Source organism: Anguilla anguilla, chromosome 15 (assembly GCF_013347855.1).
Source record: "Anguilla anguilla isolate fAngAng1 chromosome 15, fAngAng1.pri, whole genome shotgun sequence".
NCBI classification, from domain to species: Eukaryota; Metazoa; Chordata; class Actinopteri; order Anguilliformes; family Anguillidae; genus Anguilla; species Anguilla anguilla.
The window spans coordinates 30548079-30562416 of NC_049215.1; the positions used below are offsets into that span (position 1 = coordinate 30548079).

Sequence of the window (14338 nt, forward strand, 5' to 3'; positions counted from 1 at the left end):
AGAAAAGGAGTCAAAATCTACATACAGTAACGAAAGATAAGATTTAAGTGGCCATACGTAGGTTACAGGATGTAAATACCCAGGCAGTAAATAGGCTAGAGCTACACAGTAGGCTACTCCTTATCTAAACACATCCCAGAACTAAACCTCCCTACTGGGGCAACGCAAAAGGTCCTCCAGCAAATACTCTCCCTACCCTGGCCTAACTATCTAAAAACATGCTAAAACGAGAAGGAAAAGAAAACCGCCTGACCACCTGTAACCTACAACAAAAATACTCTTAACACAAAACAAACTGAAAACAAAACCTACCGCAAAACAAGGCAGCTGCAAATTGTAACAGCACCAGGAAACAAAAGCAGTCTTAAAAGGAGTCTCAGAGTCAAAACGAATCTCTAGAAGTACAGAGTCCGCTGGCTTTTTGTTAACCTGGGCTATCAGATGAACACAGGTGTGCATCATCAGCATACAAGTACTCTGGCCCTCGATCAGCTCCACCTGCAGAACCAGAGCACGTAACGGATAGATTGACCATGCTCTTTTCCTGTTTTTCTCCAGGAGAGGAGGAAGGATGCTCTGGTGAGGAGGAATGGAGAGGGGAGCGAGAACGGAGAGCTGGAGAGTGATGACGAAGAGCGTGGCATCATGGGACCGTCCAGGCGTAGTGTCCTTCACCACTCGGACAAGAGTGTGCGTCAGGGGGGGACCCCGAAACGCCGATTTGCGGACTTGCAGGGTAGACCCCCCTCCACTGGCTCAACCTCAGGCTCTGACCCTCAAACCCCCCCCAGGCAAGGGGACAGAGACAAGAGAACCCCCCCAAAGTTATCCCCCTCCAACCGACCAAAGAAACCCAAGCTGGGCACCTTAGAACCCAGTGAGTGTTAAACAAGCCTGTTCTCAGTGCTCTCTCTCTCTGTCAAGTTATCTGTCACTATCTATTTTGGTCAAATTTTTCTCTCTATTTGTCTCTAATTATTCTTGTCTCAATTTATCTATCACTCTTCGGATTTTGATTTAACGATCTCTTTCTCTCTCGTGCTCTCTGTCTCTCAGTCGTTCTGTCCAGTGATGATGGTGAGGATGAAGAAGGTGACTCCACTTCAGAGTCTAGCCCCACCCTCCCTCAGGTGAGGGTTGTTGCTCCCAGGATAGAGACCCAGAGTGAACTGCATCCAGAGGAAACGACTAATGCACAGGTGAAGTCACTTTACTGCTCCCAATTACTTCAGTATTTCATTTGATTCACTTACACGGTATCCATTTTACTTGTATTATTGAGAACGCATGCAAAAGTGTGATTATATCAAGGATTTATGGGGGTCACGTTACCATGGCAACTCTGCTAATGCGCACATGAATGTTATCTGAGCTGTCTGTATTTCGTGCGACCTCGGACACATGGGAGTCTTGGAATTCTGGGAAATGGAGTGTGCTCATTCAGGAGTCTGTGCCTGTTTCCTGAAAGCGCATCTGTAAGCACTTGGTTTAGCGTGCAGATTTCTAGAGCCCAGTGTTGTCTTGTGTGTGTTCCAGGCCATTGCTGAGGAGTTGGTGATCCCAGGTTTGAGTCTGGTGGAGGAGCCCGAGGAGGAGCCCTCTGATATGCCCTCTGATATGCCCTCTTTCATCGAGCTGGCCTTCTCTGCCCTGTACGTGGGCTCGCTGAGGGCCGAATCCAACGGCAGTATCTCTGTGAGTAACACCCCAAATCCCCCCATTGACACAGAACAGCCTACTTTCCCCTCTGTCCAAGCAGTAATACCCTTAATTACTGACACTAGTCAGAACACCACAGTCGTATTGACGGTCTTGCTCATAGTCTTACACACCGTCTTACTGGCGGTTTTACGCACTGTTTTACTGACTGTGTTTCACTCAGGCTTAATGTCAATTCTTAAACTTAGTCTTACGGACAGTCTTACTGACAGTCAGTCATTGGACCTCTGCTGTCTCTTGCTATGAGTCTCATGAATAATGATTATGAAATGAAACATTAGTCAGCAGGGTAATTTTTTAGTGCTGACATGTCTACCTGTATTAGCGTGGGAACTGTCTCCCTCCAACATTTGTACACCATTAAGGTGATGTATAAAGTGCCCCAGTCATCTTCTGTAGGGAGATTTTATGTTATGAGGAGCAGTAAACCCACCAATTTCATGTTTGCCACCATTTTCAAAATGATATGTAAAAATGTCTCTGCCCTGTGACTGTAACATATTGCTTAAATTAATCACTCGTGTGTTTCCCTCTTATTGCAGATCACTAATGACAGCATCACCATTCCTCTCAGAGGTAATCACTGAGAGTGCTCAGTGTGCTCTGCTCCTGATACATCCCCTGCTTAGTGCTGATGGGCTTTTTCAGAAGCCTGGGAATTGGCACTACAGTGGTGCCATTTTTCATCTTTTCTCCCCGACATAATTCCCTATGAAATAAGAAAAGAAATATTCTTGGCAGGTTTAATTTGTAGCATACTTAGCCCTGTAGACGAGAGAGATTTCAGTGTTCTTGTGTCGTGAGCCGCTCTCTCTGTCCCCCCCTCTCAGACTCCTCAGGTTTGCCGGAGGTTGCCGTGGCGTTGGTGACCTCGGAGCTACGCAGGTACGGCATTTGGGACGGGGGTGTCCTAGAGGGCAAGGAGGGGCGCACTCCCTCTCTCCTCTTCCTCTGGGTGTCGGATGCCCAGGCACGGCTGGTCCAGGCTGAGCTGTCTGCCATCCACCCAGTACACAACCCAGGTAAGGCTCTGACTCTTAAACCAACACATACAGATCTGTGACTCTTAAACCAACACAAACTGATCTGTGACTCTTAATCCAACACATACAGATCTGTGAGTCTTAAACCAACACATACAGCTCTGTGACTCTTAAACCAAACACATACATATCTGTGACTCTTAATCCAAAACACACAGATCTGTGAGTCTTAAACCAACACACACAGATCTGTGACTCTTAAATCAAACACATACAGATCTGTGACTCTTAAACCAAACACATACAGATCTGTGACTCTTAAACCAACACATACAGATCTGTGACTCTTATACCAACACATACAGATCTATGACTCTTAAACCAACACATACAGATCTGTGACTCTTAAACCAACACATACAGATCTGTGACTCTTAAACCAAACACACACAGATCTGTGACTCTTATACCAACACATACAGATCTGTGACTCTTAAACCAACACATACAGCTCCGTGACTCTTAAACCAACACACACAGCTCTGTGACTCTTAAACCAACACTTACAGCTCTGTGACTCTTAAGCCAATTGTGTGTTTGTGTGCATGTGTGTTTGTGTGTGCGTGTATGTGTGTGTGTGTGCGCATGTATGTGTGCGTGTGCGTGCGCATGCGTGTGTGTGTGTGCATGCGTGCGTGTGCATGTGTGTATGTATGTGTGTGCGTGCGTGCGCGTGTGCGTGTGCATGTGTGTATGTATGTGTGTGCGTGCGTGTGCGTGCGTGCGCAGGTCTGGCCAGCCCCTTCCTCCTGCTGTGTCTGAAGGAGAACCTGGAGGGCCTGCATGGCGTGCTGCTGAACTCCTTCATGGAGGTGCTGGCACTGCAGTGCGGGGTCCCGGCGCTGATGCAGCCCTTCACCTGGAGCGAGGGCGTGGCCCTGATCCGTAGGGTCGGTCACCACGCCCACCTCCTCTCCCTCCTGGGCCAGGAGGCTGCCGAGCCTGACCAAAACCCGCAGGAGGACTCAGACCCCCACCCCGGCCCTGCGCAGGTAACCCCCCCCCCCCCCCCCCCACATTTATAAAATCATATCACACAGTGCCGTGAAGAAGTATTTAATCTGTTATTGCATATTTGTCACACTGAATGGTTTCAGATCTTTACACAAAATGTCATATTAGACAAAGGGAACCTGAGTAAACCCAAAGCACAAATCAGAATGTTGGTACTGTGTAGTGGAGTGCTGTGGTATTTCGGTTCAGATGAGTGCTGTGTTATTTCGGTTCTGATGAGTGGTGCTGTGGTGTTTTGGTTCTGATGAATACTGTGGTATTTGGGTTCTGGTGAGTGCTGTGGTGTTTCGGTTCTGGTGAGTGCTGTGGTATTTTGGTTCTGATGAATACTGTGCTATTTGGGTTCTGGTGAGTGCTGTGGTGTTTCGGTTCTGGTGAGTGCTGTGGTATTTTGGTTCTGATGAATACTGTGCTATTTGGGTTCTGGTGAGTGCTGTGGTGTTTCGGTTCTGGTGAGTGCTGTGGTATTTGGGTTCTGGTGAGTGCTGTGGTGTTTCGGTTCTGGTGAGTGCTGTGGTGTTTCGGTTCTGGTGAGTGCTGTGGTGTTTCGGTTCTGGTGAATACTGTGCTATTTGGGTTCTGATGGGTGCTGTGGTGTGTCAGTTCTGGTGAGTGCTGTGATGTTTTGGTTCTGATGAGTGCTGTGGTGTTTCGGTTCTGGTGAGTGCTGTGGTGTTTCGGTTCTGACCTGACCGGCCGGTCCTGGGCCTGTGTTTCCCAGCAGGAGAGTCCGGGTCGGTCCAAGCCCTCCTACACGCTGCGCCACCGCAGAGTCGGAAGCACGTACTCCGTGTCCATCGCCCCGAGGCCCGGTCCAGCCTGGAGCCGCTCCAAGCACCAGGGCCCGCCCCGCAGGTGACCCGGAACGGCCCAGTCCCGCCTCCTTCAGAACCCTGTTCTCTGCCCGTGCTTTGGGCTAAGCGTGTGTGTCAGGCACTGTGCAGCTGAAGAACAGCCTGAATAAGCCTTTGAGTTGCATTTACACACAGCCGTGTTGGGAACAAAAAACAAAAAAGCATTTACAGTTGAATTTTGAGCTCTTTGTCTTGGTTCTGTTTTCGTCTGCAGGTTAATTCTGTTCCCCCCGCCTCCCACCAAGGGAGGAATCAGCGTCACCACCGAAGACCTGGAGTGCCTGGACAACGGGGAGTTCCTGAACGACGTCATCATCGACTTCTATCTCAAGTAATCAGCGGCCACGGCCGAGCGCCTCCTCAACGTCTCCTCAGCTTCCTCGTGTCTGTCGTCAGGCTCGGAGTCCGCGCGAATGAAAAACCCGAGCCGCCTGGCGCGCGAGCCGCGGTTTCGCCCGCGAGGCCGAGTCACGGTGCCGTGTTTCCCCCCCGCTCAGGTACCTGATGCTGGAGAAGGCTCCGAAGGCCGTCGCCGAGAGGTCGCACGTCTTCAGCAGCTTCTTCTATCGGCAGCTCACTCGCAAGGACAACGTCAGCGAAGAAACGTCGGTCTGCTCGTGAGCATGGCTTTTCTTTTCCCCCGCCCACACTGGCACCTGGATATAAGGAGCTTCTCGGAGCTGCATGGGTTAGGTCGCACATTGCGCTTAACGCAGTGTACATTACTGCCATTTAACTGGTCCTCCTATCCAGAGCGACTTATGCAGTTACCATTTTTTTTTTTAAACATGGTATTCATTTGCACTGCTAGATATTTACAGTGGCAGGACCCCCTCCTAGGAATCAAACCTGAAAAATTTGGGTTCCAAGCCCAGTTCCTTAATCATTGTTCTGCCCTGTCCCCCCCCAGTGTAGTGTGGGGTTAATTTGGCACTGCAGTCTGCTGGAGCTCAGGTTAAACTGAGACGTGAGAAAATACGGGATCGGCGATGTGAAGATGTGGCGTGATTGGATGGTGATCTAAGGATGCGTTGTGATTGGCTGGTGGAGCGGGTGATGTAATGATGTGATTGGCTGTTTCCTTTTGCAGGGCGCAGCAGAGACGACACCAGCGAGTGCGGACGTGGACCCGGCACGTGGACATCTTCAGCAAGGATTACCTGTTTGTGCCTGTCAATCAGGAGTGAGTGACAGCCTCATCGAAACATTCGCACTACAGTATCATGTTGCCTGAGCGTTGCCTGTGGTGGGATCATGTTTCCTGAACATTGCTTAAGCATTGCCTGAGCGTTGCCTGTGTGGTGCTCGCTGTTTTTAGGGCTCACTGGTACCTGGTGGTCATCTGCTTTCCTGGACTGCTGGAGCCCCAGACTGAGCGATGGAGCCGGGAGAACTGCCTGGACAAAGAGTCCTGTAAGTCCAAACCCATGGCTCCTCCCTCTGTCTCAAACAAGCCCTGTCAGTCCAGACCCATGGCTCCTCCCTCTGCCTAAAACAAGCCCTGTCAGTCCTAACCCATGGCTCCTCCCTCTTTCTCAAACAAGCCCTGTCAGTCCAGACCCATGGCTCCTCCCTCTGCCTAAAACAAGCCCTGTCAGTTCTAACCCATGGCTCCTCCCTCTTTCTCAAACAAGCCCTGTCAGTCCAAACCCATGGCTCCTCCCTCTGTCTAAAACAAGCCCTGTCAGTCCATAGCACTGGCTCCTCCCTCTTTCTCAAACAAGCGCTGTCAGTCCAATGCACTGACTCCTCCCTCATTCACAAATTAGCCCTGTCAATCCAAACCTGCGGCTCCTTATGAACTTTATTTATTCAAATGTTTGTGTGTGATGCATCTTGAGTAGTACTGCACCACAGACCTTACTTTGGCTTATTTTTGAACCTGCCAGAGTTGGCTCCCATTTCTAGGTTGAGCAGTTAAGAAGAGTGATTGTTAGTTAAGCTCCTGTAGCTTGGTTAAGTAGTTAAGTGTGATAATTGGCTCCTGTACCCGGGTTGAGTAGTTGAGGGTGATAATTGGCTCCTGTAGCTTTGTTGAGTAGTTAAGAGTGATAGTTGGCTCCTGTAGCTTTGTTGAGTAGTTAAGTGTGATAATTGGCTCCTGTAGCTTTGTTGAGTAGTTAAGAGTGATAATTGGCTCCTGTACCTGGGCTGAGTGTTTGGGCATAATGTTCACGTGATACACACCGCGTGTTTGGGGGCATCTGTCTTCAGTCCAGTGCATTTCAAACGGCCTCCAAACGCATGCGGGAGCTGGGACCCAATAACACAGGCGTGTGTGTGACTGTGTGTGCGACTGTGTGTGACTGTGTGTGTGACTGTGTTCTCCCACAGGTGGAAGGGAGGACAGGCGGATGACCGGACACAGCGTGCCGGTAAAGTATCTCTGGCCACGAAGGTCATCGCAGTTTCAACAAACGTGCCGTAATCTATTAAAAGCTGTAAAAACGAATTGAACGCCTTGAGTAGTAATACCTTTAACGGTTAATGCGTTTGTAACGTGTGTGTGGTCGCCCCTCTGTTCCCGCTTAGGAGTGTACACAGCTGGGGTGCAAGCGGGAAAAGGTCTGTAAAAGGTGAGATGCAGTCACTGTCACAGCACTGCAGGGCTCTGTGCTGCTGCTGGACTTCAGTCTGATACACGCAAGAGGGTCTTTACGGCATTGAGTCCCATTATCAGTAGTCTGTACTAAAGTGAGTGGGTTAGGTGGTCTGTGCAATGCCTTCTGTTATTACAGGTCTGGTGTCTGTTTGAATGGGAGTGTATTTGCTGGTGTATGTTGTGGTCTGTATGAATGGGACTGTTTTAGCTGGTGTCTGTAGTGGTCTGTATGAGTGTGACTGTAGCTGGTATCTGGGGCAGTCTGTATGAATGTGACTGTATTAGCTGGTATATGTTGTGGTCTGTATGAATGGGACTGTTTTAGCTGGTGTATGTTGTGGTCTGTATGAGTGTGACTGTATTAGCTGGTGTCTGTAGTAGTCTGTATGAATGTGACTGTATTAGCTGGTGTCTGAAGCAGTCTTTATGCTCCTCTTACAGACCCTGCATTCTCGTCATGAACTCTCTGAAACTCTCCTACCACGAGCGCGTTCTCAAACTCTTACGGGAGTAAGTATTCAGCTAGTCCTCACAATGCATGTGCATTTGTGTAGGTTGTGTGTGTGTGTGCATATGTGTGTGTGTTTGTGTGTCTGTCTGTCTGTGTGTGTGCATGTGTGTATATCTGTGTGTCTGTGTGTGTCCGTGTGGTGAGAGTGTGGTGTGTGTGTGAGTTGAGTGTGTGGTGTGTGTGTGTGTGTGTGTTATTTGAGTGTGTGACGTGAGCATGTGTGTGAGGTACGTGAGTGTGTGAGAGTTGACTTGTAGGGTAAAGCGACTCTCTCTCAGGTACCTGCAGGTGGAGTGGGAGGTGTGTGTGTGTGAGTTGTAGGGTAAAGCGTCTCTCTCTCTCTCTCTCAGGTACCTGCAGGTGGAGTGGGAGGTGTGTGTGTGTGAGTTGTAGGGTAAAGTGGCTCTCTCTCTCGCTCTCTCTCTCAGGTACCTGCAGGTGGAGTGGGAGGTGCGGAGGAGCAGTCCTCGGGACTTCACCCCGGAGCAGATGAAGGGGTCGCAGTGCCGGGTCCCCCTGCAGGATAACAGCAGTGACTGTGGGCTCTATCTGCTGCAGTATGTGGAGAGCTTCCTGCAGGTGCTCACCTCCGCTTTCACCTCACACACACACACACCACGCACGTAAACACACACACACACACACACACACACCCGCATTTAATGCCTCTTGAAAATAATTATATGTGCTGAAACTGAGCTCCCATCATTGCTGTACTGCCCCTTCCCCTCTGTTCCTGAACCCTGCAGAACCCCGTGGTGCACTTTGAGCTCCCCGTGCAGCTGGACCACTGGTTTCCGCGGCGACAGATCCGCAGTAAGCGGGACGAGATACGCGAGATGGTTCTGCAGCTGCACCGGAAACAGCAGGGCTGCGGCAGGTAGCGTAGCCGGTCTGCGCTGACGGCTCGCAGAGGACAATACTGACTGCGCAACCACTTGCTGGTCTGCGCAGACGCCTTGCAGAGGACAGTACTGACTGCGTAGCCACTTGTAGGACTGTGCAGACGGCTCGCAGAGGTCAGTACTGATTGTGCAGCCACTTGTCGAACTGTGCAGACGGCTCGCAGATCACTGTACTGACTGCGCAGATGGCTCGCACAGGACAGTACTGACTGTGCAGCCACTTGCCAGACTGCGCAGACGCTTTGCAGAGGACAGTACTGAATGCGCAGCCACTTGCCAGACTGCGCCCATGGCCTGCAGAGGACAGTACTGACTGCGCAGACGGCCTGCAGAGGACAGTACTGGCTGCGCAGACGGCCTGCAGAGGACAGTACTGACTGCGCAGACGGCCTGCAGAGGACAGTACTGACTGCGCAGACGGCCTGCAGAGGACAGTACTGACTGTGCAGATGGCCTGCAGAGGACCGTACTGACTGCGCAGACGGCCTGCAGAGGACAGTACTGACTGTGCAGATGGCTCGCAGAGGACAGTACTGTCTGCACAGCCACTTGCTGCCTTGCTGAATATACAGTGGCCTCTTTTTAAAGTTAAAAAACAAGAATTTTGAAAAGGCTTAGCTATATTTTTTCTTTTAACATATTTTATAATTTATTTTTCATAAATGTTGTGATATTTGAATCTTTGCAATGGAATGTGATGTGTGTATGTACATATGCTTTTAGGTTTATTAGACAAAAAAAAATAATCCGTAATGTCATCATGGATCAATCTCACATTTTTTTGTCTACAATTTTATAGTCTTATTCCAAAGTCACGGCTTTAATTTATTTTATATTGTTTCTTGAACCAATGGGCGTTTTATTTTGAAAGAGGTAATAAATCTGAAATGAGGAAATATGCTCTATTGTATTTTTTATTGTTTTTATTTATTTTTGAGTAAAAATTTCTTAAGAACATTCTGCCAGGAAATGTTATTCAGTACACAAGAATATTTTTACTAAATGCCCCTTTGTTTAGAGATGAAATATATGTAAAATATGTTTATACGTGGTAAGTGCCTGTTTTAGGGAAAGGATTGGAAGGGCTGTGTTACATTACATTGCATGACAGGCATTTAGCAGACGTTCTTATCCAGAGCGACTTGCACAAATTTTACATAGCATTTTACATTGCATCCATTTATACAGCTGGACATAAGTACCTTGCTCGACAGTATAACAGCAGTGTCCTACCCAGAACCTATGACCTTTTGGTTACAAGCCCAGTTCCTTACCCACTGTGCTACACTGCCGCCCCGCTCTGTATGTCAGGTTGGGTAAACTGCTGCCATTGCCCTTGACCAACGCACTGACCTCAGAGCGGGCGATGCACTGTGGCTGCCCACTGCCCCTAAGTAGCTCGGACGGGTCAAGCGGAGAGGCCAAATTTCCCCACGGGGTCAAGAAAGTATGCCTTCAACTTATTGTTTGAAACCCACTGCAGATCAACTCTGAGTACATCTTAATACATTAATGTTGCATATTGACAAGAAAAACAATTACAGTTACAAAATGAAAGGTACAGATAAGCATAGTATAAGCCACGAGATAAACTAAAGATGCGCTGGTTTTACAAACTGAAGTCCTGATGCTGTCGTTGTAGTTGTATATACACTTTGTTGTGACTCAAAACTTAATCGCATCCTTGATCTGGGCTGTAGGATGCAGCTGAAGTTTGCCTGATGAGGGAGATTCATCTGTGTGAGTGTGGTTGTGTTTTTCTCTGTATTTGCACATTTGTCCATGGAAAGCAATTGTATATTTGCCTCCATGTGTTTGTATTGTTGTGCCTGTCTCTGTGGATGTGTTTTTTTGTGGTTGTGTAGTATACTGTACCTCAGTGTGTGTTTTTGTGTGTGTATTTACATGCTTCTGTGTGGGTATGTTTGTGAATTTCAGTAAAAACAGAGCCCCTAAGCTGGCATGGTCTGTCTCAAACAGTGCATCTTTGTCTGGTTGTAATCCCCGAGCCTAACTGCCACCACATTTGCTTTTAATAAACAAGACGATTCATTGAGGTAATCTTAACATGAGATGAATTGTGAAAAACGTTCTGTGTAAAAACATAAAAACGTCATTTATTTTCCCCAGCGTTGGATATGATTTTAGATGGTGTATGTTTACCTTCTGTTTCTGTAATAAGCTGCAAGATCAGCGCATACCTTTTCATATTTATGTTGCTCTTTCAGGATGGGATTTTCTTTTGGCAGATATGAGGGCAATTTCTTTTTGATGTGGGAACTATTTTTTTCTTCTGCTTTTACTTGTTTACGAGAATGTCCTCAGTTGTTTTGTTGATTGTGTTTTAATATTAGGTTAGTGGAGGTTATATTGGCTCTCTACAGAGCCTGCTGTGGACACTAAATTGTTCTTGCATATCTGAGTACTTTTACTGACTATGGCTCACAGGAGCCTGCATTGTTTAATGAATGCTTGAAAATGACCTTGTCATGACCTTGCCATGTTTCAGACGGGATGCAGGTAAGACACCAGACTAAGGACTGAAAACCACACCCCTCTACGATTTCAGCCATACCCCCGTACTATCAGAGCCACACCCCACTACCATCAGGACCTATGAAATGGGTGAGGTCATGTGTCCCTGTGGAGGGCTAATGGTGTAGAATTATAGAGCTCCAGTTGAAAATGATGTTTGACAAATGTGAGACAACAACTTACTGAGAACGCTTACTGTACTTTTGCTATCGTGTTGAGCAATTTATATTCTTTTTTTGTGTCACCTATATTATATATATAACCTTTATTCGGTACATCAGGTGGTTCCCAAACTATATAAGAGAGACTGAAATACACTTGACTGTTTTTTTTTTTTCTTAGAAAAAGAACCTGAAGATATTTGTCTTATTGTCTGAGCTTGTGTTTTTGGTACAGCACCTGCTTTTTTCAATTCGTGGCACATGTAAGCAAGGTTAAGCCGAAGTCAGCAGTGACATTGGAGGCTTTAATGGGGATGAGTGTGAGGCTGGTTTGGGGGTGGCGACTGAGGTGGGAGGGGCTTGACCCCTGCGACCCCCAGCACACACCCCCCACCCCACATTTTCAACGAAGAGTCTGAAGAGCCGGGACATATGGGGAGTGTTTGGATTGTAAGACGATTTATGGGAGAGACTTACTGTTGACTCAATCCCTTGTCAAAATTGAAGAGGCTTCTGTCAAAGAGTGTGAAGGGGAGATTAATGGTGGCCATTTGCAGGACCCCTGCAGGGCATTAAGGGGCTTTGCTGTCTTTACCTCTAAGAATGTGCATTTCATTCTTAACCATATGGAGCCATTTGGGGTGGGGTATTTGTTTTTGTTTTTTTACTGACATATTTTCCCTTGTGAGCCATTAATGTATTTTGTTGTGTGCGTGTTTTTACTCCAGACACTATCTCTAGAGTGTCCGGAAAGGAAAGATACAGAATGTATGATTAGGCTCCTGTAATCTGTCTTGAATCACTGCCTCGATCTGGAGCCTCGTCAGAATTCATCAGAAGAAGTTGCTGGTAAGACCACCAGTTTATTAGGAAAGCACATTCCCGATGGATGGAAATATCATGTTACATGCACACTAACTGTTAAATACGTTAAATGTTGCTTCTGTTTAAACCAGTGTTTCTCAACCCTGGTCCTGGGGACCCGCTGCCCTGCATGTTTTAGATGTCTCCCTGCTCCAACACACCTGATTCAAATGAATGGGTCGTTATCAGCCTTCTGCAGAGCTTGAAGCAACATTGAACCGGACTGAAGTCAGATGTTTTACACACTCTAATGTTGATGGGGTGAAGAGGTGAGACCCTGTTTATAACTGCCATTTTGCATGCCTTTGGCTAAACAGGTCAGAGAGTCAGAGATTAGATTTATTTATCCTGAGAGTGGGAGTGGGAGTGGGATCTGAAACCCCTCCTGCCCCTCTATAATCCTAATACCCCCCCCCCCCCCTCCCCCACCATATAGCCAGATCCAGGATCCATATGGCTGCATTGTGTTTGCCTAGCAGTATTTCTTTACATTTTGGATTTCTCTTTACTAACTCTGTGTTCCTTTTTGGTTACAGCCTTAACCCGTAATTGCTGTAATTTGCAGGACTGGCCCTTGGGGTTTGGTGGGCCTCAGCAATAATGTTATTGTGGCAATAAAGTGCTCGAAACCCCCCCCCCCCCTCCAAACCTTCCTGTGGTTCCTGTGGCCTAGGGACTGTTGTGGTCCTAAATGACTACGTTGAGTGGCTGGCTCTGGTAAACCATATTCTCAGAATCCCTACGTACCTAAACAGACAAGATTAAGGTGTTCTTGGTGTGCAGATTTATATACTGTGCACAATGTGTTTATCAATGACTTTGGCTCAATGGCTTACCAGCAACTCACCTAACACTATAAACAACTCAGGGTGCACTTATGAGACCAGCATCGGATTGGCTCGCTTTGTCCTACTAAAAATAGCACTGCTTCACAGCTGAAGTGTCTGGACCAAAACGAGCCATCTGCACTTCTACTTATATCTCATTATTTAAAAAACAACCATATCCAGTATTGGATATGTGTGATGACAGGCAGTGTGGATGGATGAATGGATAGCTGTGTTGCTGTGTAGGGGATAAGCACATTACCTCCTTACCTTCCAGTCAGTGGGGTTGCTTTGGGCCACTTCCTCTCTGCGGAGCTCCCTTTTTGCCCTCACCTGACTCGCTCTTCTTTTACGTAACGTTCATGTTTTCACCGCTAGGTGGACAGAAAAAAATCCTGAACACAGTATTTGCACAGAAGTGTGGATTGCGATAATAGGTTTTCAATTATCCATGAAATGGTAAGAATTGTTAAATCGGAGCTAATTTGTGTGACTGTGAGTGGGAGTCCCCGATGTGAATGTGGTCGTGTGAGGCAGAACAGATTATCAGACATTTTTAAGAGGTGTGAGGGGACCTAGGTAACCCAACAGGCTGTCGTTCTTCAGGATAGCCCACCCCTCACCCCCCCAGGTTTGCGATCGCTAATTCCCTCCTCCCCCCCGTCCCTAGTCGCCTATGCTCTTCAGCCTATGGTAAGTGACCCAGACGCCTCACCCCAATCCCTCCCCACCCCCCAGCCCCCCCCCCCCCCCCACCCCCCAGCCCCCCCCCCCACCCCCTCGCAGGTTATTCAGGATTTAGCCCTGCATTCACTCTCTGATCCCGCTGCACCGCCAGTCACAGACACCGTTCGGTCTTCGGAAAACCAGGTCCTTCTTCCCGGCAGGATTAGCGTGTTTGGGCTACTCCTGCGTTTATCGGAAGCGCCACCCGATTTCACCCCCTCCGAGCGCGACCGCCCCCCCGGGTGACGAGCAGGCTTATTGGCTGCGGCGTGCGCTAATCTCGACTCAGTGGGCTCCCCTGAGCGGTCGTAAAAACTCCAGGTGCCGTTTCCGAGGCGACGTGCCAGTGTGTTGTGCAACAGCTCGCTTGGCTGGTGCAGTTACCTTATTAATGCCCTGGTATGGAACAGTGCCTGCTCTCACTGAAGGGTAAAGAGACATGTATGCACTATCCTCAATAATGGACCAGGCAGAGACTTGGGCATGTGGATGTAGCTAACGGTAACCAGGAGCTGTTGTTTGACGGGCTCACGGTGTTGTTACTTGAAGGACATTATAGTGACCTTATGGTTGTCCA

At 48.1% G+C, this 14338-nt stretch overlaps 1 protein-coding gene across 4 annotated transcripts in view; it reads left to right on the forward strand.

Annotated features, from left to right (window-relative positions):
- The window catches only part of senp7b (SUMO specific peptidase 7b), a 15759-nt gene extending 6215 nt beyond the window's left edge, over window positions 1-9544 (forward strand). For 2 of the 4 annotated variants that reach the window (XM_035394173.1, XM_035394175.1), the window contains 16 exons: window positions 559-877; window positions 1057-1199; window positions 1537-1695; window positions 2262-2295; window positions 2550-2741; window positions 3492-3754; window positions 4498-4631; window positions 4845-4961; window positions 5128-5247; window positions 5721-5813; window positions 5949-6043; window positions 6965-7005; window positions 7163-7206; window positions 7674-7742; window positions 8172-8322; window positions 8493-9544. In XM_035394173.1, coding sequence (XP_035250064.1) covers window positions 559-877; window positions 1057-1199; window positions 1537-1695; window positions 2262-2295; window positions 2550-2741; window positions 3492-3754; window positions 4498-4631; window positions 4845-4961; window positions 5128-5247; window positions 5721-5813; window positions 5949-6043; window positions 6965-7005; window positions 7163-7206; window positions 7674-7742; window positions 8172-8322; window positions 8493-8627 — 2109 coding nt within the window. In that variant the 3' untranslated portion in view covers window positions 8628-9544. Of the gene's footprint in view, window positions 1-558; window positions 878-1056; window positions 1200-1536; window positions 1696-2261; window positions 2296-2549; window positions 2742-3491; window positions 3755-4497; window positions 4632-4844; window positions 4962-5127; window positions 5248-5720; window positions 5814-5948; window positions 6044-6964; window positions 7006-7162; window positions 7207-7673; window positions 7743-8021; window positions 8080-8171; window positions 8323-8492 lie in introns of those variants that run through there. The other 2 variants (XM_035394174.1, XM_035394176.1) reach the window with 2 other exon arrangements.
- The last annotated feature ends 4794 nt before the right edge of the window (window positions 9545-14338 follow it).